The sequence below is a fragment of the Micropterus salmoides genome, unplaced genomic scaffold, assembly GCF_014851395.1.
Source record: "Micropterus salmoides isolate LMB-PRFRI ecotype aquatic unplaced genomic scaffold, ASM1485139v1 Ms_hic_scaffold_7, whole genome shotgun sequence".
In the NCBI taxonomy this organism is placed as follows: Eukaryota; Metazoa; Chordata; class Actinopteri; order Centrarchiformes; family Centrarchidae; genus Micropterus; species Micropterus salmoides.
In genome coordinates this window covers 18,743,541-18,768,837 of record NW_024044459.1, presented here as the reverse complement: position 1 = coordinate 18,768,837, position 25,297 = coordinate 18,743,541, and the positions used below count along the sequence as shown (strand labels likewise).

Sequence of the window (25,297 nt, the reverse complement as noted above, 5' to 3'; positions counted from 1 at the left end):
CCCCTTCCACTCCTCACATCTGTGTTGGGGGTTAGTAGGGAGGAAAATATAGATTAGCAAGGAAATAATGACCAATTAGGACAGCTTGTTCTCTGTCCATTCAACTGTCCATTATTTGCCTGCATTTCATTTGTCTGTTTGTCTGGCAGTTGCAGGTGCCAGTGAGTCTTCCTCTGTCTCGCACGCAATCCAAAACAGGCAAGGCAAAGCAGCCAAAGCATGATGGGACAGGACCACTGGGAGAAAAAAAAAAGGAAAGAGGCTATAAAAGGAGACTTTAATGAAGCAGAAGAAGGATACACCAATGCAAAATAGAATACATGAAAATTGTAGAGCAGAGAAGAAACAGAAGAAACAAAGGGAGAAACAGAAACTAGAAAAAATAGTGATCACAGTAAAACAGACAACATAGACATCTGTCCAAAATGTAACCTGTGTCACTTTTCTCTGTTTAATACTGTAACTGCAATTAATTTACAGTTACATGTTTCTCATGTTTGGGATAAGCTGGAAGAGCAATGATCTACACATTTTATTTACTACAACCGTGACACTTAGTTCAAAACAGTTTAACCAGTGGTATCAAGATGAAATCAACAAAAATAAAATTTCCTGGTGATAACTGCATCGCAATGTCATACACTAAAAGGTACGATGGAGCATGTAGAAGTTAAGTAGTGATGTAATGGTTGTAGAAGTTTAGTCCTTCAAACATTAAGATTTTTATCTGCTCTTTTTTGAAAAAGTCTGTGATGTGAATTTTGTATATGCGTGGGAAAACGTACGTTTGAACGAACTTGTATCTGGCATTAAAAGTGCCTGTGCGATTGCATAAAGGATGTAGTAGTAGCATGTTGCCATGAGTTATGTCTCAGTAAAATGAATGACGGTGGGAAGTTAGGGTTGTTTTGGAGCTGAGAGCAAATCACTGGGGCTGAATAAGTTCTGTAATTACTGAATATCAACACATTGTCCTTGGTACAATGGTAATGAATCTGATAGGCTCCAATGTAAACCCTTGCTGAGTGACTTCCCTGATATTAACAGGACAAATGGGGAGACGGTAGGAGACTGTAGAGAGGGTACAACTGCATTAATGTACTGGGCTGGAGTTGTCTGTTGTTTGTAGATTAGAGCCCCATCTAGTGACCTGAGAAAAAGTCTTGAGAGTGAGACTTGTGCCTAAGGAATCATGGCTTCCTGGAATTAACCCCAATTCCTGAATTAGGTAACCAAGTAAATGTATTCAGATACCGTTGTTAAAGTTATAGCTTTTATGATCTGGTAGGCCTACATTACTACCAATTTATTAGTATTAAGGTCCACTAGATTTGCTCCATGGCATTTTTCTGTACGCTACTTTGCACTGAGTTGTAAGTTTATTAGGTCCTACCGGTCTAATACAACAGCCTTGCAATAAATCCTTACTTCATTAGGGTTGAACATTAGGGTTGAATTGTTGCAATATAACAAGAGGTGTTTATAATGCTTACTCTGTCCTCATTTATATAGATTGGGTGAACAAAATATTAGAAAGACCTGCCAGAAACTGAAAAAACACAAGCATTAGAAGCTCTATTGTATTAATCTGCATTAGTTTTGGCTAGGTGTAGCTAATCAACAGGCGATGATGTATGATGAAGCCAAAAATATGATTCATTGCTATGGATTACATACCCAGAAATATTTAATACGGGCATTCTACAGTTTTAATATACTGCTTACAGGGGAATGCTCCTGAACCAGCTACAAGATTAAAATGCTGTTGACACATCATTGCATAAAAAAAAATCTAGTAATATAATACATACAATAATATAAGAAAGGGACCGTTGTACATAAGGACTTTATTATGTATTTTTAATGCTGAATCTCTCCACATAATGGAGTATTTTTGGCAAAGTAGGCCTATTGCTAAGATCTGAGTATTTCTTCCACCACTACTTCTTCTTCCAGTATCTTCAACCAAGTCCAGTTGCCCTTCATTTTAACCCTCGTTGGATCACCACTACTTACTTTTTCTTATTTTAAATATTTTATTTATATTCAGAGGTTATGTACATTTTTAAATAAAATGTCATATTTGAAGGCAGCTGCCATGAGGGGCGCAATGTCATTTTAAGAGGGTGTTGCTCATTGATGGCTTGTGACACGCACGAACCCGATTGGTCAAAGTGCTGTAGCTTGATTGGTCAGTGTTGACAACGTGGGCGTGGTTAGACGTCAATGTTTATGTAGCCCGCTGTCAGTGTATGTAACAGCAGCACCAAGGACTCTGCGATGTGATTTCTCGACGTTGATTTGTTTCTGTATCATTTTCCTCGCTGTCTTCACCACATTATGCACCAGCTGTTGATACGGGGACCCATTTGCAGGTGAAACACGGAGGAAACGGAGGAAAAAGCCGGGATGGCTGGCCCCTTTGGGTTCAAAGGCTGCCAGAAAATCCGGGGTCCGCAGATTAGAAATCTGCTTGAAGCGAAGGACTTCATTCTCTTTGACTGCGACGGGGTCATATGGCACGGAGAGAAGGCGATCACGGGCGCAGCGAAGGTGGTGAGCTCGCTGATCCAGCACGGGAAAAACGTGGTGTTCGTCACCAACAACAGCACCAGGCCCCGGGAGAATTATGTGCACAAGTTCTGTCGGCTGGGCTTCACCGACGTGATGCTGGACCAGATCTTCAGCTCGTCGTACTGCTCGGCTCTCTACCTGAGAGACGTCGTCAAGATCTGCGGCCGGGTGTTCGTCATCGGCTGCGACGGACTGCGCAGGGAGCTGCAGGAGGCGGGCATCCCCTGCGTGGAGGAGGCGGACGATCCGGACGCCACCATCTACGACTGCGCCCTGGCTCCGGACGTCAAGGCTGTGCTGGTGGGACATGACGATAAACTGACTTTTCTCAAACTGGCCAAAGCCTCCTGCTTCCTGAGGGACCCGGACTGTCTGTTCCTGGCCACCGACAACGACCCCTGGCACCCTCTGTCAGGTGGAAGGATACTGCCAGGTATGGTGGTGGTGATGAAACCCAGTGTATTTTGTAATAGTGCCCATCATAGATCGATTACTGAAAGGACCTACAGGCCTCAGGCCCAGGAGCCCAAGGGGTCTAAGCTAGAGTCTCAGTCAGAAGCAACTGTTAAAAGCATTTCTCATTGATTTGTATTATAGTTTTTTTTTTTCTCAACACAGCTGTACATTGCATACTTAAGCTACAGTAAATCTGTATTATACATGAGCAGTTTAAATGTGTGTGCTAACTTCTACGTTACACACGTATTTTGTCAAAACGACATGGTGTTCACTGTGATGGATTACCCATGGTTGAATGGGGGGGATCCACCTTACAAATGAGGCTCCCTTTGACCGCCGTTCTTCTCACTCTGTGCATTGTTTACCCATCACCCTAAAGGGGCCCACAATGTACACACAGGCTATATACATGGCAGCTTCATTACAGTATACTTAGCCTAGAGGTACTGACCAGTACTCCTATGCTGAAATACCACTTGCTTCAGCTTTCTGCCATTTTTAAGTGAATCTGATTAAACACACATTTATTTAGGTGCGACTACGCATGTTAGTGCAAGATGAATTGATATGTTAAAAGGTATTCAAACTATTTTGCAAGGCCTCAAGATTAGATGATAATGCCGGAATGCCTTTATAGCTTTGGCCATGTATATTGGCAGACAGTGTACATTTAATTACCAAAAACCTTACAGGGCCCCAGGGAACTGTGGTGACAGTTCTGCAGGTTGATTTTTATGAATTGAAACCAGTGGCTGCCTGGAAAACAGCAATACGGCATTCAGAAATCTAAAAACATAGCTGATGGGAGTAATGTAGCCTTATGTAGGCTATATTATACTATCAGTAGTATGCTAGCACATGCAAAACCACAGTACTAAACCCAGTAATCAGCATTGCAAAATAAATCCCTGTATATCTATCTCCTGTTTTGGTGTTTCTGACAAAGTTGCTCTAGCCACTGTAGATAACTGAATACACAACATCTAATTTGTAACAAACATACTTGAAGGAGAGGGTTTAGTAGGTGGTTAGGGGAGAGGATGTCTCTTAAAGTTCACTTTTAATCTAAACTTGCTCGTCTTTACCTCCCCGGCAGGTTCTGGGTCCCTCACTGCAGCCCTGGAGGTGGCCTCGGGTCGCAAGGCCACTGTGATCGGCAAGCCCAGCCGCTTCATGTTCGAGTGCATCTCCAGTCAGTTCAGGGGGGTGGACCCCGCCCAGTGCCTGATGGTCGGGGACCGCCTAGAGACAGACATGCTGTTCGGGTCCAACTGCGGCCTCGACACCATGCTCACTCTCACCGGCGTGTCTCAGATCGAGGAGGCCCAGGAGTACAGTAATAGTGAGCTGACCACCAACCAGAGCCTGGTGCCCAACTACGTGGTGGACACCATTGCTGATTTCTTACCTGCTTTTGAACTGGACGAGCAGAGCGAATGACGAGTCCTCGCGACTCCAGTACGGAGCACAGATTGCTCCTACTACATATTAAGTGCAATGTTTAGTGTGCCGTTTGCAAAAAAATCCACATTTCTCATCAAGAACTATAAATGCTCCTCAATACCAAGACACATGTAGGACAGAATATTCCCCCTCCCAAAAAAAATAGCGTAATCCAGTGCATACCTCAGTGTTCCTTCTAGTGTTGTGCCCATTTGTGAATTGACAGTTCCTCGTTGCTGTAAGTGTTTATATTAATATCCGAATATACTGCACTTTCTTGTCCATAGGTTGTGTTTGATATCCGGTGTTGAACATCCAGAGGTATTTTTGTAAAGCCATGAATTGTTCTGTAACGGCATTCATGTGTTTAAGAGCTGGTTATTCAAATTTATTATAATTTTTTTTTTTTGCCAAAAAGCAGACATGTACTTACTAGTGCAGAATTGTTTTGTCCTATGTGTTTGCCTAGGTGTGACTTCTCCTTGATTAATTCATGGCAAGAGGAGAAAATAAAAACTAAAACTGTGCAACTCCGCTCTGGTAGAGACTAAGATGACAATCTGCCAGTCAAGACAGGTGAAGTGTATATTCACTTTTGGCCTTTCTGTCATGTCTGTGCATCCTGTGCCAATATTCATCTGAGTAAATAAAGCAGCTTGCTGAATCTCATAGTTAGAAAACCAGTAGCAGATTAATGGTGGCTGCTCACACTGCACTATTGTGAAATTTCAATGTTGTTAATGTTTACCATATAGAGCATGCCAGCAACGGTAACAAAAATAAATACCTGAAATGAATGCTAAACATGATGTTGTTCATTTGTTGAAGACAGTGACGTCCTGCTATTACAAATGTCCTTATCTTCTGTTTGTTTTGTGTCTATGCATCTACAGCAAGCATGATAAGACCACCACAATCAAAATACAATAGTTCTTTAATCATTTAAATCCAGTAGTTCACATGAACTCAACCACATTTCACTCAGTACTATTGCAATTTGATATCCAGCATCTCCTCAGCCTTGTTCAGCTCCAAAGGAACCTTCCAGTAATGTTCTTCTCTGTACCAGAGCCTCATGCTTAGATGTGGGTATGGTGGTATTATTGCACGTGAAGCTCTAACTGTATGACAAAATTAAAACTCAGAAAAACCCTGCGTTAAGCTGGTATTATGTTAAACTAATGTTGAACAAAAACCAGAAATCTGTAAGGAGTAATTGCAGTGAAGTAAATAAGGAAACCCTGTAAGCTATAGTTATGGCTTTGCTGCGTGTAACACAATGAAGATGTCCCTTTAGTATGAACTTCAAATACAATTAAGATTTAACATCTAAAAAAATAAACATATGTACATTTTAAACAGGATTAATGAAGTACTTTATTCTACATCATGTCTCATGTGGCATTAGGCTCTCTTGGGCTGAGGAACAGAATTAAAGACACGTACTGATCTCCAACGGATAAGGTTTGGTTGAATCGCTTCATGTCACTCGGGTCCACCGCGCTGTGGCAAAGAAAATAGAACAGAATACAAATCTGGTAGGTCAAAGGTTGCTACGTAGGTTTATCTTAAACCACAGACAAAGGTTATGTTCTAACTGACACCAAATTAAATGTCCAAGCAAAGAATTTTCCTTCTCCTTTTCACTACCTCCAGCCACCCTGCTTGGTTTTGAAAAGGCCAAATTGTCAGTGAAATGCTCTAGGTATAGTATATAGCAACATAGGTGGTCCGTGAATCCTCACCTGGATGTAGTCCATTTCTTCCACTGTCAACGGTCTCCTGCGGTATCTCGAAGTTAGTTGCTGAATAGAGGCCATGGTGTCTGGCGTGCCAGGGATTGGGGTCAAAGGTACATGAGGTCTTGATAATGGAGGCGGCGCTGCAGCTGAAGGGGAACCCGGAGAGTTGTGTGGTTGGAAGTTAACTGCTAACGTTTTCAACACCTCTTGTGCTAGAAAAAGGAAAGGAAAAAAAGTGACTATTGATAAAAGGAGAAATCATCAGACATTAAAAAGAGAGGGTAGACTACAACTGTTTAGACCTTAATGTCAAATTTCTGGAGTTTTAATTAATTCAATCCTTGTTAAATGTTTTAAGTATGATGAATATTTCATCTATCAGAGTTGTAAAAAAAACAACAGTTCTTATGTTGGCCAAGCTGTAGGTTCAAATGATAGTTGTTGAAGTAATTATCTACCGCTGGATACCTTTACACTGTTTAGACTGTGTTATTTCAAACTTTACTTTTACTGTAAATACAGTATCTCAACTTGAAGTGATGTTGACATCGGGCCAGTCTGGCACACAAAGAGAAAATACACCATGAAACAATCAAAAAGGCCAGGAAATATCAGTTAAACCACCAAGGGTGGGTTTCTTCATTTGGGTCAACATGTCAACTATCTGACCATTATTCACTTTCTTCATACTTACCATTGGGCTTTGGGATGCCTTGTCTATTGGGGAACTTGATCAGAGGAGCGTGAGGCCGAACAGCCTGCAAACACACACAATATTCCCACTTGTTTTGTCTGCTGAATTATAGAGGTATCTGCTGCTGAGGCTGAGAAACAATATACCGTGGAGGTGAAAAGAATTTGTTTGTGGTGCTTTACATTAGTTTTGTTTCTCAGGATAATTTATTCACATCAATTTGGACAGAGAAGTTGTTTTTAAACCTTAAACCAGGAAGTGCAAAAAGCTACCTGCAAGGTGTGTGGATTACCTGAGTAACTGGGACTTACAAATGTCATTCTGAAAGTATTTCAGTGGCAGATGCCTCGAAACGAACACGCCATTTTTGTGATTTAACTGTAACTCTTCAGAGATGACCGTAGCCTCACACTGACAGGAGACTAACACAACATGTACTAAGATTACAGTACTTTTTGTCTGTAGTACTGTTAAAACAAATGATCAGAGAAAAAAAACTGACTGACTACAATTTCAATAATCAATGAATCGCAAAAGCAAAAGTGCTAGATCCTGGTCCTAGTTTCTACGATTTGACCGTTGCATAGTAGCATAATTCAACTGACGTTGTCATTGTGAACAGATTATCTTTTGGTTTTGGACTGAACAAAACAAAGCAAATTTGAAATGACGACTTGGTATGCAAAGTATTGAGAGGCATTATTGTACAACTATTTTCAGACGTTACAGACTAAAGAATTCATCAATAATTTAAAAAATGAAAAGATGAATTGATTATGTAAATAATCATTAGTTTCTGTTAAAATCCATTCCAGCATTGTTTACAAATTTGTTGGGCAACTGGGCTACAAATGTAGAAGTAAAACAGCTGTCAGATACAGTCTCCTTCTCATTGAGCAACAGAATAGAAGAAAGTAAACATTGAGTGAGTAAATGACAAACTCTCCCTATGTTATTTTTAGGTGTCCATTTTTCAGCTCTGGACAAAGTTATCTACCTCCTGAGTAGATCTCAGTTCAGCATTCAGCCTTAACAGACTGGGCTAACAGCGCAGCCAGAGCAGTGAAAATGTAGTTTAATGTTAATATTGATGCTGCTGTGTCAACATGATGAAATACATGGCTGAGAAGGACAAAAACAACAAGGGTACGACATTGCTTCGTCACCCCTAGAAAAGGCCTCACTAAAATAAACCAGCAACTGTTCACAAAGCGACGTTTTTATTTAGACAACGTTTCTCTGAGCTCAACACACCGACATCTCGAGTAAATGACATTTTCAGGAGCAACGTTACCTGGATCACTCGGGCGGTGGGAGCAGCCATTTTGGAGCTGACTTTGCTCCCCATCGCGACCTCACGTTTACTTCCGGTATAAAAAGCTCCTTGCAGCTGCTGAAACACACCCCAAGATGGCGCTGTTATCGTTGAAAACACATCACATATATACCATAACAACACACAGCGGTCCTCAAGACGCAGCTAGCTATGTGATAAAGGTGCAGGGGGGTGACATGGCCCGCACGTCTTAATGTTACACATGAATGCATCAATAGGAGACTGAGCTTTACAAGATAAAGGCACAGTATTAATCTCCATGACGCATTTAATTAAGACTAGAACACGTACATTAATGTTTTATTAGCTATAGCTTACATCTATGTCTTTACCTTTCTGGTAATGACAAGCAGTCGACAGATGTGTTGTCCCACTGGTTGTTCTGCTAGGTCAGATCCTCAGGCCATGGTGCAGCCGGGTTGTAACTGTAAGTCAGCCTCGTGTCAATAAAGGACATATAAAAATGTACCAAAGACCTTAATCCTCTAATTTACAAAGCAAAACCATTCGAGGTAAGGCTTCAAAGGCCTGTAGTCTCATAAAGCAATTAAAAGGTTCGGTGCCTGTGTTATATCGGGAAATGTCAATACAAGACTACTGTCTGAATATCACACCATATACCATATATCTTTTAATTTCACGTCGCATTGAAAAGAAAAAAACGGATAACCTGGTCAGATGATCAAGGCTTGTCCAATCAAAGACGAGGAAGTCAGAAGAGATGTTTCATACGAGAAGATGTGTCACCAGCACAAGCTAAAACACAAATCTCCCATGCTGCAGTGCACAAGTACAAAGCCCAGTATTTACACTGGAGATACACATCAAATCACTCCACTAGGCTATATAACAGGCCACTGAAACCGCATCAATAAACATAGCTTAGTTAAATATATCTTATTTAACACTGCCCTAACATAATGCTTAGGCCTCTTAAGGGAAAACAGAAAGGTCAAAATCAAAGCAGATATTTTGTCCCTCTTATGGGATCGAAATGCTGTAACCTATTATTTCCATAGGGTAACATCTTAATAACACTTAAATGTCTGAATGTCTTCTAAACTCCATGCATGCCCCTAAAGCAGACTTACTGCCTTATAAAATACTTTATTCTAACGTTTTCATGAAAAGTAAACTCACTTGATCTGAACTTGTAATATCACCCTTAAATACAAAAAAATGAAACCTTTTAACAGAAAATAGCCTACTAAATAGCAAGTACGTTGTACGTTGTTGTACGTTGGTTTGTGGAGGTTTAAACCTTCGATGACACATAATGGGTTTAAAATGATTAACGCAGTGCCAACTTGTAACAATTAGGCGACTGCTAGCTGATGGCACATCTTTCCTATAAGGCTCTTTGTGGCCAATGTCAAGCATAAGGGCCATGTTGTCAGAACACCGCCATCTACTGGATTCCTCATTCATTTTACGATTATCTGAAGCCGTGCAAAGTTGAGGGTCTGTCTTTACTCATGTGTAATTATTCCACATTCAGGAAAAAAAGCCCATCTCCAGCCCTTGAACCACAGTGTGGGACTAAGTGATTCCAAAATTTTTATGTTCTGACATTATATTGTGGAGACTGCAGAGAGAGAATTGGCTTTTTCCATGGCAAGAATAAGCCCACTTATGTAAACTTAATCATTAAATGTTATCCTCATTGCACTAAGGCTTTGCTCTATTACAACATGTCTATATTATATTTGTCCATGCATGATAGTTCTGTCCAAAAATAACTGTGTACATGTTTGTGTACATGATCACATATCTACAGAAGGTGAAATTGATAAAGCAGATATTGAAAATATCTACCAGCCCGCCTCCACCTGCCCATCCACAGCAAGAAACTACATCACAACAGCCTATTTATTAATTCACATTTTATTAGATACTTTTAATTAAACAAACTGATCCAGAGTCATGAAAAAACAAACGGTCCTAATCTTAACATGGGCCGTCTCCTAACTTGAACTACAGATCTGCAATCAGCAGATGCACAGAACAGTGCTAGTCTCAAGTGAAGATTCGGCCCCTGACAATATGTTTGTTAGGTGCAGCACTATGTGCAGATCATCATCGTCAGTAGCTCAACGGCACGGCTGTTTGACTCAGTTCTGCAGCCAGGTCCGAAGGAGACAGACTGACTCAGTGGGTCTTTGACCTGTCGAATAGCTGCTTGAGTTGGTCCTGAGAGGTGGCCTCTTTCTGCTGCATAAGATCAGTGTGGCCCTTGGTAATACCCCAGCCGTCGGGGGCAGACATGGAGGGACACAGGGGGCGGCCAGAGGCTGGCTTCAGGTTCTCCCAGTAGTCACGACGGGCTCTAAAAGAGACGAAAAGACAGTAACACTCATAACAGTTAGTACTCACTGGTGCTGAATAACTCAAAATTTCACATGTGACTGAGTTTAGCAGCATCTTTTTGGTATTCAGTGACTACCAGTGAGATTAAAATATTAAAAGTTGCTCCTGACCTGGCTCTGACCCAGGGCTTGGTGTGCATCTCCAGACCAGCTCCCCAGCTGCCGTGTTTCTCTGATGCAGCTGGGAGGAAGCCTCTCTCAGGGGCCAGCTCCTCTGCCACAGCCCTGATGTGATAAGGCTCAAATCCACAGCAGCCACCAATGAAGCGGATGCCACCGTTGTAGGCCTCTCTGGCGTAGTGGTGCATGTCCCAGCGGGTCAGGATCCTGGGCTCCAGACCTGACAGGAGATTCTGGTTTTATACACATTTGACTGCAGGTTGGTTGCTTTTGGTGAAATTGTGTATTTCTCTGTTGAACGGTTGACCTTGCTCCAATGTAATGCAGTACATGCACACTGAGAAAGAATGTGCGTTAACTTAATGGTGACAATAAAATGCAACACAGTTTAATATTACCGAAGGGGAATTCTGGCAGATCGATGAATCCCTGACAGCTGCAGTCAGGAGTGTGGTATGCCAGGGGCTGCACCATGTAATGAGCCTTCAGTCCGGCCTTTTCCACTCCCTCCTTCATCATCTTGACAGCTTTCACGCAGGTCATGGGGTCAAAGTGGCAGTTGACTCCAACAATCTGGGCACCTACAGCAGAACATGCATTAGTGTGAGCTGGCCATTACAGATAAGCAATGTAGAAGAGACAACACCAACTGTGCCTTGAAGTTGTGGTTGCAAGGTTTGGGAAGATGACATTTTAAATTCGGCTGATTCCTTTTAATGGCAAACATTTTAAAGCTGGTGACTTAATAGAACAACTACTGGACACAGTTTTGGCATGTAGAGTGGTCCCAGTTATCAAATCATAACACCAGTAGATGACAGAAGTGTCATGTCAGGAAACACTGCCACACACAACAGAGAGGTCAGGTGAGGACAAGATGACCTAATTTGAACAAGTTTAAAGTTAAATATCAAGTTTTGTGCTTCTCCTACATTACCTTCCAGCATATAAAACCTGGAACTACAATTTAGATCATCTATTAAGAAAAAAAAATGTGGCTATCCCTTTTAGATTGAGCTCCAAAAGTAAATTGTGCTCATGGGTTTAGTTTAGAGAGCTCTGTACCCACCGGCTTTGACCAGCCTGACAGCACACTGTCCAGGGGAGATACCATGCATGTCTCCCTCTGGTCCGATACACAGAGACGCAGCCACAGGCTTCCCTGTCTCCTTCAGCACCTCCACAGCCCACACGGCCTCTTCAACATGCTCAAAGTACTGCCGGACAGAGACATCAGCACTAAGTCAAACCATGTTCCTGGCATGACACGGCTTTCATAATTAACAACATACACCAGAAAATGGCTAAATATTGTGGAATAAATGCAGTTGCCCTTATGGTTAAGTGGTGTTTTGGAAAGAAAACCTCTACCTCAGCAATCAGGAAGTCCACATTTTTCTTGATGAACACATCCAGCTGTTTCTTGAAGCTGGCCTTCACCTCTGTCTCACTCTTGCAGCTCAGGTAGGACGGAGTCTGAGACACTCCTCCGGCAACCAGAGCGTCGCCCTCATTGGCAACCTCACGGGCCAAATCGCAGGCGGCCTCGTTGATCTGAGCTCCCTGCAGGTCAAAGTCAATTTATGGTGAAACAAAGGCAAGAAAAGCCACCTGTATAATATTCTGTGTATTCCTGTGTAAGTGGTGTGATGTCCCAATTAACTCACAGTGAAGGTGAGCTTGTTCCCTCTGTTCTCCAGTTTGTCATCACTGGCGTAGAAGGTGAAGGTCTGCATAACGTTGGACCCGGCCCTCAGGAACTCCCTATGCAGCTGTCGCACTGAAAATCATCAAGCAAACAGATTATCATAAGGTGAACATACTAACAAATCCATCTAAACTGTGGCACATAATGCATAAGGAAAAGTAATTTGCAAGGAACACTTGCAAAAGATAATGAAGACAAGCCATTTTAAGTTGTAACAGAGTATTAAAGTTGGTAACACAGCTTGTTCTCACCTGCTTCAGGGTGCTCTGCGGCAGCTTCGGGTGTCCAGGGGCCGGCCTTCACGTAGCCTCTCTTCTCCAGGGCAAACACAAAGCCTCCATCGCCGATCACGACCTCCCCACCATCAAGACGCTCCAAGATTCCCTGTGATAACGGATCAATGCAGAGTGAATATGACTAGAGCCACTGAGCGCAAAGGGTCTGCAGGCTTTCATTCAAAGAACACCAGCTGGGACCAGTGTGCTCCCTTCCAGTATAGATCCTGTACAGCATTATGTCCCTCCTCTGGCCAGACTGACTCTGCTTAGATACCAGAAATAAACAGAAACGGATATCTGTGTAATATGGATCATGCATAATGGTTTCCCCAATTCAGTGCCACACACACCTTCTGTCAATGACGGAATCATCAAGAAAGCAGCTTATGTGTGAGAACAGCTGCGCTGCTGGTAATGACAGATTGAGCTGCACCTTTTCCAACATGCTTGGCTGTCAAAGTAAAATTTAGACTTTGTGTGAGCTGTTAGGTTGCCTCAGTCTGAAAAGACCCTAATTATTACACTTTAGACTCTGTGTCTGTCTGTAAAATGCATTCAGTCAGAAAGTGTAAACTGTGAATGCTATTACTGTGATGAGTTTGAATTCACTGCAGTGGTACTTGGTATTTATTTAGTTATTTGTTTATTCACATAATTCCGCTTTTATTTAAAATGATTTTACTTCTACTACTTTAATTTACTAAAATATTTTTACTTTTTAGAGTATTTCAGAATGCAGTAGATCAAAAAACCTATATGTGTGCTGAAATCTAACTAATTTTAAGAATAAACACCTTAACCTCCAGGGCATTGGGATGGAGTCAGAGATCTCAGACACCTGGACAAATAAAGCCAATCTATCTGCATGGCTAGATACTACTAGAATAGGTGAGAAAATATGTGTCTTTGCAATTTGTAATATTGCAATTTTGTCATTTGTTGTTTGTGGTTAATTTACCATTATATTACATTCAGTTGTTCAGTAACTGTTTCAGTTTGGAGCTCAAGAGAGACATCACACATATTATAATCATTGGCATTCCACAAAACTACCAGTTGTAATTCCATGCATGGAAATTCTGCTAGCCCACCCCGCCTTTCCACAAACATCCACACATACCTTCTTTCCCGTTGCCATAATACTGCTGCTCTGTGGACCCCTGACTGCTCAGACTTTGAGAGGCTAAAGCCACATTAGAGAGGAGCAGAGGGTCACTATAAATCTCTCTGAAGTAGGGGAGGGTTCTGAGTAAGAGCTGCTCTGATTGGTAAGAGGCAGGTTACACAACTGCAATATTTACTCCTTGCCCTCCCCTCTTTTACTGAACGAGAGTACAGTGAGTGTGTGCTCCTAGTTTGGTCCGGTTTTATTATGGTTGTTAATGTGTTTTCTTCTTGTTTAGTTTGTGGGTGTTTTTGACCGTAAATAGATGCACTTACTTAACAGTAGGCAACCACTTTTAATAAACCAGTAAGGATTGAGTAACTTGTACATCAGTGCATTTGTGAATGGGTGACATAATTAAATAATTAAACACTGTTACACACTGTTTCTTTCAGGGTTGTGTTTGTTGCAACAAAATTAAGTGACAAACTCAGGTTTATTGTTTTGGAGTTTACATATTATTACACCATACTGGAGCATCGCTGTTACTGAGTGCTTTTCATCTTTAAATGGAACTGGGAAAGACTTCACTCCTTTAGTCTTGTCCCTCTCTGGTTGACCGACTGAAGGGATGGGTGCCTCGGTTTTCCCGCTCTGCCTCGCTCATGCAGAGGACTTCGCCTTCTTCTGCATCTCCAGCAAGTGCTTCATTTCCTGTGCGCTGGTGGCCTCTTTGTGCTGCAGCAGGTCAGCGTGGCCCTTGGTCACACCCCCAGCCCTCTGGTGTGGAAAGGGACGGGCATTTGGGACGGCCAGATGCGGGTAAGAGATTCTCCCAGTAGTCACGACGGGCCCTAGAGGAGGTAAGATAAAGACACACGTTACACACAGAGAAACGATGCACCAAATAATAGTATTCCTGAAATCGTGTACATTGAAGTGTCTTAAATATTTTAGATGGTTTACCTGGCTCTGACCCAGGGTTTGGTGTGCATCTCCAGACCAGCGCCCCACATTCCGTGTTTCTCTGAGCCAGGGGGCAGTATCCCTCTCTCAGGGGCCAGCTCCTCTGTCACAGCCCTGATGTGATAAGGTTCAAACCCACAGCAGCCACCAATGAATCGGATGCCAGCCTTGTAGGCTTCCCTGGCATACTTGTGCATGTCCCAGCGGGTCAGGATCCTGGGCTCCAGGGCTGAGAGCAGAAAAAAAAGTTGTGAAAAGCCACCGCCTGCATGACAGTTACTTGGCAGATGTGTGTCTTTTTCTTTCAATGTCCAAGCAAAGCATATTACCGAATGGGAATTCTGGGAGGTCGATGAATCCTTGGCAGTTGCAATCAGGGGTGTGGTATGCCAGGGGTTGCGCCATGTAGTGAGCCTTTAGTTTAGCCTGCTCCACTCCCTCCTTCATCATCTTAACAGTCTTCACACAGGTCATGGGGTCAAAGTGGCAGTTGACTCCCACAATCTGGGCACCTGGAGAACAGAGAAAAATGGTTATTACACAGCTGACTTTCGAGGAAAGAAACAAAAGGAAAAATCATGAGACCGTGCAGGGTGGATGAAATACGTACCGGCCTTCACCAGCCTGACAGCACACTCCCCAGGTGAGACGCCGTGCATGTCTCCCTCCGGTCCAATGCACAGAGAAGCAGCTACGGGCTTTCCGCTGGTCTTCAACACCTGCACGGCCCACTCCGCCTCCTCAACATGCTCAAAGTACTGCAGTACGACAGAAACAACGCATTCACCACTGAGCACTTATTTGTTCCACTAATATTTCAGGTTATAGAAGTGTAGACGTGACTTGCGCACTTAACGAAAGGAAATAAGACGTGTGTCCACCTCAGCAATCAGGAAATCCACATTCTTCTTCATGAACACTTCCAGCTGTTTCTTGAAGATGGCTTTAACCTCTGTCTCACTCTTGCAGCTCAGGTAGGATGGAGTCTGAGACACTCCACCGGCTACCATTGCGTCTCCTTCGCTGGCTACTTCCCTTGCCAGGTCACAGGCTGCCTCATTGATTTGTGTCCCCTGAAAGAATGAGGAAGGGGATGACTTTGTTGAGGATCATACTTTGTACAATACATATCATGTTTCTTGATACATCAGTAACGGGTAAAGCGAAATTTGCGAGATCTGCACAATCTCGGTAATGGCGGTTGTAAAGTGCTATAGTTGTACTTGTTGTTGTTGATACTCACAGTGATTCTCAAGGTCTGACCCCTGTTTTCCAGTTTGTCATCGCTGGCATAGAATGTGAATGTCTGCATTACATTGGATCCTGCCCTCAGGAACTCCCTGTGAAGCTGCCGCACTGACGGAAACATAATGATTTGTCACATTAAAGGGAAAATTGTGTGCATTTAGGTTTGTGCACCTTCCCTACGGCCTTCATGTGGTTTCGGATACAATATGTGAGCTGTCTTACCGGCCTCAGGGTGTGTGACAGCAGCCTCAGGAGTCCATGGTCCGGCCTTCACATACCCCCTCTTCTCCAGAGCAAACACAAAGCCGCCATCGCCAATCACCACCTCCCCAGCATTCAGACGCTCAAGGAGACCCTGTTGGAGCAGAGGGACCCATGGACACACATCACCATCTACACTGAATGGCTTATGAGCTTATTGATATTTTGTTGATTACTTAATATCTCTAGAAATACAAGAGAGAAGAAGGACAACAAGGGACAGACAAAATGTGTGGGATTTAAAGATAATATAATAACACAGATATTTGTACGTGAACAGTTTTGCAGTATATGTGAAGTTGATAAATAGATCATGTGTGCAATGATTCTGTGTGTGTTTGTGTGAGAGAGGCTACAGTCCAGGTACAAAGGTGCAAAGATAAAAGCAGATCTTAGCCTGAGGAATCAAAATCTCTCTTCTCTGTAGAATAACATAGATTACTTTACCTTCTTGACAGGTGCCATCTCTTTTTTCCCAGTTTCAGCTGCAGCAACAGCAAACTCCTCCTTTGGCAAAGAGTGAGAAGAGAGTGCTGATAGATGTCCTCACCAGTTTTATACTGCTGGGTGAACTGCAGAATTTCATTTCGGTGCCAAATTCATGTCTAATTGCCACATATCTGTTTGGAAATTGTGCAACATAGTCTGGCTCACAGATCAATGAAGATGGCATGGGTTGTAACAGTCCATTCAGAGAAGACCAAGGACATGTGAATAAGAGATCTGTCAGTTTAATAAAAATGTTAAAGAGATCTTATTATGCACTTTTTAGGTTGTTATTAAGGTGTTGTACCAGAGTAGGTTTACTACTTTACTTAAATTTGATCACTGTTTAGGAGCTACGCGTGCGCAGTACCTTGTTAAGGACTTCTTGCCAATCAGAAGCAGAGTAGGGTGGGTCCTGACAAGCCTAACCATGGCTTTGGTTCCTCGCAACCTAAACTGGAGCAAGAGTTTCAGAGTGGTTTGTTATAAATTTGTAACAAATCAATCTTTCATATGTAAATTTTGCGATTATGGAAGTAAAGGCTGGTCTACAATCAAGCTGTTTTCAGGCAGTAGAAGAGCAGTGTTTTCAAAAAGCATAATATGACCCCTTTAATATATATGTAAAACTGTGTGGGCCACAGTGTAACAAATAAAATAATGTAGCAGGGTAAGTTTAACATACCCAATCATCTTTATTGTGTTTTTGAGTTTACTTTAATTGTGCAAATTATCTTAATTTATAAAATATTCATACATGTTTATGACCCCTTGTTAACCAACCTGCTATCATCAAACTAAATTCTCCAGGTCTTCTTTGTGTGACCTTACCCTACAGTGTCCTCACAGGACTTTCTACAAAAGCCTGAAGATAAAAGTTTGTGCAATGCACCTCTTTCCAATTGCTTACATTCCTGTTAATCTTGGTACACAAGACTGACAAGTGATTATTGGTGACTGACTGAATCGTGTCTATGTTTTATGTTGCGCTGAATCCAGTTTTGAAGATCTTATAACAGAACAGAAATATTTGTGGTTTGTGTTTTCTAAAACTCTTGTGTTTTAGTCTTGGGTTGTGCAAAGAAGCATTGGCACATACAAAACATACTATAACAGAAAAAGAGCTGCAACACACACACACACACACACGTTGTTTCTCTGTTCTTTATGACATAATATCTACATGCCTAAGCTTAACAAAATTGTAACCTGAACCCCAGAACCAAGTCTTAACTCTCAAAAAGCAGTCTCTACCCATGAGGACAAAAAGTTTTGACACAAGTCCCCATTGGTTGGTGTGCATTTAGGTTCAAGTCCCAGCAAGACATACAAACATGAAACACACACACACACACACACACACACACACACACACACACACACACACACACACACACACACACAGGGGTATTGACCTTCAGTAGAGTGGTGGTGTTTCGTTCTGTAAGCTCTGGATCTATCCAGTTTCAGGAGGAATGTTACAGATAGGCCTCCCTAAGGTGTTTATCAACAGAGTCAAAGTTCTGAAAAACGCCTCTAATCTATAGTCCACCGTGGGTTTTCATAAGCTTGAATTGAAGTTGCACAGATCACATTTCTTTCTGTTAACCAAAACTGACTGTGGTTACTGCACTAAATAAAAGTGTTACATTTCCCAAAAATTGATTCTGGCACTAGCTGTTCAAACCCAGAGCACAAAATTCTCGTGGAGATCCCATTTCTATTTGCTTTCTTGCAGAGAGTAGATGAGATGACATCACTCTCAGATCTGTCTGTTAAACAAGAATCTAGAGCCTGAACATAGTTAGCTTAACTTAGCACAAGAACCAGAAATAGGGGGATACACATGGTTCTGTCCAAAGATAACAAATTACAAGGCCCACTGTAAAGCTCATAACTGTAAAACATTATGTTGCTATTGTTTAATCTGTGAGAAAAACTGTGTAGTATAAACAAGTCCTAGAGTCAACCTCATGGTGACAATGACAGCACTACTGTAAGGTGTAACAGTTTCCCTTGCAAAGGCAGCACCATAACAAACCTTCTGAACTTCTTTCCTCAGGCTTGAGTGTTTACACGTACATGTGTGTTGCACAGATTTTAGTGAGCGTTTGTCAACATGTTTGAGTGTATGTGTATTTACGTGTAAGAGCAGAAATAGCTCTAATGTGTCAAGTATCACTGAAGTGCTGAGTCAGGAAGCTGATCTCCTCTATCAAAGAGACTCTAAATTCCAAGTGCACACTGAAGCGTAAGACTGTTCTGAAATGACCTCCAAATGCACCAAAGGGATCACTGCTCGCCATGCACACTGCCCACATTACAAAATGCTGAATGACCAAACGGCTTATGCAACATTTGTACATAAATAGTTTTTAGAAAGGCATCTTTCTCTTCCAGTGATCACCATCTTTTAGGTTTTAAAGCTCTTCCTCTCTATCTCCTTCTCTTGTTTTCACAGAAACCACATCAAGAGTTACTACATGTGGGGCCTGGTGAAATTACGCCATAGATTCAGTTTTATGAAATCTATTTACGTTGTGTATTTCTACCATATCTCATTTCTTCTGAGTTATTCCAGCTATTCGAGTTGGAGTATCAGGCGCTGACCAGCAGCTGTACTGAGTGACATTTTCTCTTTGTAGCCAAAACTTCTCGCAGGCTGAGGCTAGAACTGAGGCCAGAACAGAGGCCGTCCATGCAGTTGAAAAAAGACTGACGCAAGCAGAGGGTGAAAGGACAAAAATGATAAGAAACGGGGTCTGATGGCTAATGTCTGATGGCTGATAGTGGGAACTGGAGCTGGTATGGTTGAAAGGATGAGGGTTTGGAGTGATGCTGGCTGGGAAAAAGACCAGATTTGACACATGAGGGTGGAGGAGGAGGAGGGTGCACAAAATTGCAAGTTTGCAAGCCTGGATCTTTCTGTGGGGACACACATTTGACCTGGGCACTGACACTGATAAAGCTGTGGTTAACAATTGACTCCTAACAAACTGATAAAGTGTTGGACTTGTCACATGCTCTATTGGCCAGGTGGCAACAGAGAGAAGCTGGTATAACACCCCAAATTGTAATTCTTGACATTAGATTATGTTTCTGAATTGTAACCTGCATTGTGAGTTATGGTAATGCTGTTGTTATATGTTGATTATTGGTGATCTTGCCCGTTTTTCTTCAGTGCGCAACAATATGTCATTGCACATTCTTGTTTACTGGCCTGAGTTTGTGTGTGTGTGTACGTGTATACAGCCTGTGCTGAGTGCAGTAAAAGGATGTCCATCAGAGCCTTTAGAGCCTATAACCTTCACACATGTTCTGTTTTCGGTGTTGCTTCACTCTCTCCTCTCCTGTTATAGAGGGACTGTCTGTGCAACTGCAGCCTTCTGTTTACCTCCACCCCTTCTTCTGGTCCAATCACAGCTCAAGCTGAAGAAGACATTCTGCTGAAACTGTCCATTTTTTGTGGATTTGTAGGCCACAGAAAGATAAATAGGGAGAGAGACACTGAGTGAGTGATTGAGGAGAGAAGGAGAGGGAGATCACTCTGTGACCTAATAAACTGGTTGTAGTCTTTGAAGGCTTGTTTTTTTTTTTATGTCTCTTGTGTTGTATGAAGACACTGGTTGTAAGAAATAGCATCTGTTAACATCATGACCCACTTTTTCTTAGTTTTTTAAATGTACTAAACAAAACTAAGGTAGTAAAGTAAGTGTACAATGTAATACTACTTTGAGACACAAGAGGGCATGATTGTACACTTTTTTCAGTATAGGCTTTTTGCTCTTGCATTCAGACAATGAAACCAATAAACAATCCATATGCTCCCATGCAAGAGGTCACTGAACGGTTTGATATAGTATTAGAAATATGTGAATGATTAAGGTGATTCAGGCCTTTGCGGTCACCAGATTTCAATCCAGTTGAAATCAAAAACATTCAAAATACCAAATGAAGGAAGGTCTTTTGGAAGAACAATGTTCATCCTTTTTGAGCACAGAAGCTGTTCGTTCGGCTCGTGGTGGCCCAACGCCTTTCTAAGACACTTTAAGCCATGTTTTTTACTTTTTATTTTTCCTTTCTTACTTTCTGTGGAGAATCAGCCTCCCAAATGCGTCGAATGAGAAAAGTAGAGAAGTAAACAGTTTTTTAAAATGCTTAGTTTGTGAACAAGTGCAGGTAGTAAAAGGAACTCAAAAAAGGCCTGTAGTCAGAATTGCAATGTGTTTCAAACACGTCACACTTCCTCAGGAGTCAAGTTTAAAGCTTTCTGACTTCCTTTTGCCTCAAAACCAAAATGTCTTTTCATATCTCTACATTTAACATCTCCCCTCCTTTTTCATTCTATGTCCTTCAATTTGTCACCAACATACAGTTTTGTATTTGTATTATAATAACAAAGACACAGAGTAGTACTAGGACTTAACTAAAGTAGTTGCTGTTCAACACGGGTGAACATAAACTTTGTGAACTTGTTAAAGTTAAGAGAGGGACGGTTTGAACCAACGCACTTGTCGTTCACTGTAATAAAGTAGCTCTACAGCTTTTCATTACCTTCTTTTCATTATCTCTTGGCGAGAAAACACTGTAAACATGTCAAGCTGTACAGAAGTTTTACAGTAACTTGTCTTTGAACTGCTCCTTTTAATCTCAATGTGAAGTTTCACAGCCTGGCTGCAGAAAACTGAACAGCGCCAGCCTGCCAAATGCACATGAAAAGACAATCAGTGCAGGAGAATTTATCATCAAATAATAGCCAGATGAGCCAGTAAAATGTATATATCATATGAAGATTTAAGTAACTGTGAGCTGCAAATCATTGACCAAAACCTTATATCCTTGTGTGCATTTTCTATATTTTAAATCACATAGGACAAACTGCTTATGAAAAGCATGCCTGAGGAATGACCTCAGATCGAGTTAGCTGGTATGCGTTGTTTCTCTTTTGTTTGTTAGCAACCACAGACATGTCCAAACACAATTCATGAAGTCACCTGCATCCAAGACTTTGGCAACTTTTGAAATTTATTTTGGCAAAACAAACAGCAGTGCAAAACTGTTGATGCTAGTCAGGTTTTAATGCTTAATGTGATTTTACGGGAAATGTGTCCGCAGGTTGGTAATATGTGGAGAGTAGCAGAAGAGGTTTTGTCAGATAAATAAAATTTGGATAAGCAAAGAATCCAAATATTTGTAAAGCTAATGGTGAGCCAAAGTACTCAAAATACTCAATTTCACCATATAAGATGAACTCTATGGGTGTTTGTGTGCACACTCATGAGTCAGACACAGATTGAATAGCCCTGTTGTTTTTGTAGATGAAATGAGACAACATTATTATCCATCATGAGAAAAAAATAAGACATCAAAGCATTTTCTTTCTAATAAAGTCATGACTATAGTCATGATTGGCTTGTCCCAGCAGGGTCTGTGTGCTCTGTTCGGGTGACCAAACTAATCTGTTATGTTCTTTGTTGCAGTGTTTTTGTGGTCCAAAGTCTTGTGTCACCTCTATGTCATACCTTATTTCTGTCTTGTGTGTCCCAATGTGACCTCATTTCCAACATCAAACTGTATACTGCTGGGAAATCCCCCAAAACAATAACGTAAAATGATGGATGCTTTTTTTCTGAATACCAAGACTCTGACCACACCGCTGCCTACTGTATGTTTATGTTTACCTCACCGGTCTGAGGAATTTTAACCCCCAATTAACTTTATTCAAGGACTGGCAGTATGTTTGTGTCAGAAAAACATGAGCTCAAGTTATTTTAAAGGAAAAATAAGGCTTAGGAGATAAAAACTAATCTGTTTTGTCATTGTGCTTGTTTGGCATTGCTTTGTTAATATTCAATATCTCTTTCATGCTATCCAGGTAAAGTTTCACATAGTGTAAAGCCCTTGAATCAAGTGATAGTCATAAGGAAGCCAATTTAACAGCATATGTCCTCAGTCTAACTTCTTCAGTTATCTGCAGGTTTGAAAAGGTTACTTTGAAAAATTATTTTAAGCATCTCTTGGAGCCCCACAGAGCAGCCAGAGAGAAAAGTGTTCAAACTTTGACCCCTAAAAAGTTGTAACATTAATATGCATTTAAAAAGAGAATATTGTTCTTCTACCTTAGATCACATCAAATTGCAGTCGTTTTAGCCACACAAAATTAGACTCATGTTTTACGTTGACCAAAATGTTGACTACAGCAGCTTTCAGATGCAGGGGTGATCCGCACACCCTCATAAGTCTCCCACATTTCCAAGGCTGAAGGATTTTTGAGCAGAGGTTCAATGTGGATTAGAGAAGCTAATGGCACATTCACAACTCAAACAAGTTAAAACTGGACAAATCTCCACGTTACAAGTGTGCTTGCAATCTCTTAAAATAAAGGAGTGTCTACTTTACAAATTCAAAGAGTTACAAAAGTTAAGCACTGACACCGACAAAGATTAAAGTCCAAACAAAAGAGCTTAACTATTGAGCTTGATTATTTTGTCCATCCCATTAATCATCTTGACACACACACATCAGATTTACCCCATGACCCAATGGAGGCCCCCGAGCCCCAAGTTGCGAACAGCTGCTTTATACTTTATGATGTATTTGTTTATGTGGAAGGATTTAGGCATCTGCTAAAATGTGTGCGTGTGACACAAGAATTTCTTTGGTTAGTTTTTGACTTGTGTTCTGAAAACTCAAATGGCATATTCTTGGAAACTTAAACACCAACACATATGATGTATGTGACATGATTTGTATATGGGTTATATTATTTAAAGTTATATATTTAAAGGCCTACTGCTAGTACTTTTTTCACTCACACACACAAGCACACACACACACACACACACACACACACATATGCTAGTTCCTCTTGCCGCTAAACCCTACCTTAACCACTGCAACTTCATATCTAACCTTAACCCTGGACAAGTGAGAAATAAGAACATGAAACACACGCACACACACACACACACACACACACACACACACACACACACACACACACACACACACACACACACACACAGTATCTGTACACATATGCACCAGGAATGGCATCATGGCATAATTTCTGCACAGAGCGTAACTTCCGCCCCACAGCCACTAACCATCATGCCCAATCATTTTTCCCAGACACCGTCTCACAAGTCCTGTCTGCATTTCCCATGAAGTTGCCCTGCAGCTAAGAACATCCTCCTGCCTCTGAGACCGGAGCGTTGTCTTGACCAAACTTCTCTATTTTCAGACTTTTCTGCCTCCCACAGTGTTCTCACCATGATGACACACATGGACAGATCTGGTGTGGAGAGAAGGCAGGGCTCAACCAAAAGACACGTGGGCTCTCTTGCAGTGCAGAGAACGAGGCTTTGAGGCTGTGAAAAATGTCAGGAGGGTGGCGTGAAGGCCTGCACTTAACAAACTCCCACTGCAGCATCCCAGACAGGAAATGAGAGCTGGTGTTAACAGGCTGGGAAGAGGAATTGCTGGAGTGTTTTGAGGTCTTAAATGGCTTGTTGAAAATAACTGAAACATCATGCAGAGAGAATCAGTAAAATACCAGTGTGGTTTTTAAGTTGCACAGTCACAAACACTGCAAAAAAAGGGGAATATCCTAAAAACTCATGATAATCAGTGGTCACAAGTGCTGTACTTCTTGGGATCTTTGCTTACCATCATTTCAGACAGTCTAAACCCCATATGTATTTATTACACAGATGCATGTGAAGAAATTTGCTAAGAAGGAAAAAGACGTCCAACAAGCTTTTGCTGGGAAGACTAAAAAGTGCATTAAAGAGGCATTTAACATTTAGACATTAAGGAAATATAGGTGTCTGGCTGTGAGTAGCATTTTAGGGTGACAGTCCCATATCCTCAGCTACAGTTTGTGAGTCATATTAAGTGATGCTGCTTCTTGATGTTTAGTTTGGTCAACTAAGTGCTGACTGCTACCTGATGGTCTGAGACTGATATCAGGAGATAATCGAGACAATCAGATTTTTAAACCAGACTTAAAGACAAACATTATTCTAAGATCCACCAGAAACCTGTGCCAAGACCTGAGAAAGATTGTTTCCATCCTGAAAAAAATAAACGCATGAATGTTTTTCCAAAGTTGTCTGCAAATGATAGCTCAGATACTTTCTATGTTGAGACTCAAGTAACTCTGAACATAACTGTGCAAGGTCTGCACTCATCTTATATGGACTTCCTCCGGCAAATTATGACCATCACCATATAACTTTGCCTACAAGCCACACAATCCTTCAAAACAAGCAGAGTGTCATTCACTTTTCCCTGCTGCAGTGTTGTTGCCCTCCCTAAAATGTTCATGCGTTCCCAGTGTGACAGTCTTCCCTGAGTTGTCACAGTTCCACATATCAAAATGTAATAAGTGTGGTTTATGTCTCTAGCTCAGCTCCCTGAGTGAGAAGAGAGGAAAGAGCAGGAAGAGACACAGCTTGCAGAGAGACGCTAACGGTCGGGAATATTTTCTGGAGCCTTCAATGAAGAAAA

At 41.6% G+C, this 25,297-nt stretch overlaps 3 protein-coding genes and 1 pseudogene across 5 annotated transcripts; 1 reads left to right on the top strand and 3 right to left on the bottom strand.

Annotated features, from left to right (window-relative positions):
- Positions 1-2,224: 2,224 nt before the first annotated feature.
- LOC119891643 (pyridoxal (pyridoxine, vitamin B6) phosphatase) lies at positions 2,225-5,280 on the top strand. The gene is made up of 2 exons (XM_038703416.1): positions 2,225-3,007; positions 4,130-5,280. Exons 1-2 carry the CDS (start codon positions 2,410-2,412, stop codon positions 4,471-4,473), a joined length of 942 nt encoding a protein of 313 aa, XP_038559344.1. The 5' UTR covers positions 2,225-2,409; the 3' UTR covers positions 4,474-5,280.
- Positions 5,281-5,392: 112 nt separating this feature from the next.
- mrps36 (mitochondrial ribosomal protein S36) lies at positions 5,393-8,888 on the bottom strand. 3 transcript variants are annotated; one of them, XM_038703419.1, is made up of 6 exons: positions 8,581-8,888; positions 8,207-8,305; positions 6,913-6,976; positions 6,222-6,430; positions 5,923-5,979; positions 5,393-5,597 (listed from the first exon to the last, which is right to left on the bottom strand). In XM_038703419.1, exons 2-5 carry the CDS (start codon positions 8,258-8,260, stop codon positions 5,962-5,964), a joined length of 345 nt encoding a protein of 114 aa, XP_038559347.1. In that variant the 5' UTR covers positions 8,261-8,305; positions 8,581-8,888; the 3' UTR covers positions 5,393-5,597; positions 5,923-5,961. The 3 variants fall into 3 exon arrangements, with proteins under 3 accessions (XP_038559347.1, XP_038559345.1, XP_038559346.1); XM_038703417.1 differs by lacking the exon at positions 5,393-5,597 and having other exon boundaries at positions 5,629-5,979; positions 8,567-8,886; XM_038703418.1 differs by lacking the exon at positions 5,393-5,597 and having other exon boundaries at positions 5,629-5,979; positions 8,207-8,302; positions 8,581-8,886.
- Positions 8,889-10,113: 1,225 nt separating this feature from the next.
- LOC119891844 (betaine--homocysteine S-methyltransferase 1) lies at positions 10,114-14,119 on the bottom strand. Its single transcript, XM_038703758.1, has 8 exons — positions 13,841-14,119; positions 12,694-12,826; positions 12,402-12,514; positions 12,106-12,297; positions 11,804-11,951; positions 11,133-11,315; positions 10,726-10,954; positions 10,114-10,574 (listed from the first exon to the last, which is right to left on the bottom strand). Exons 1-8 carry the CDS (start codon positions 13,856-13,858, stop codon positions 10,397-10,399), a joined length of 1,194 nt encoding a protein of 397 aa, XP_038559686.1. The 5' UTR covers positions 13,859-14,119; the 3' UTR covers positions 10,114-10,396.
- A 183-nt stretch (positions 14,120-14,302) lies between these two features.
- LOC119891843 lies at positions 14,303-16,903 on the bottom strand (annotated as a pseudogene).
- Positions 16,904-25,297: the final 8,394 nt, after the last annotated feature.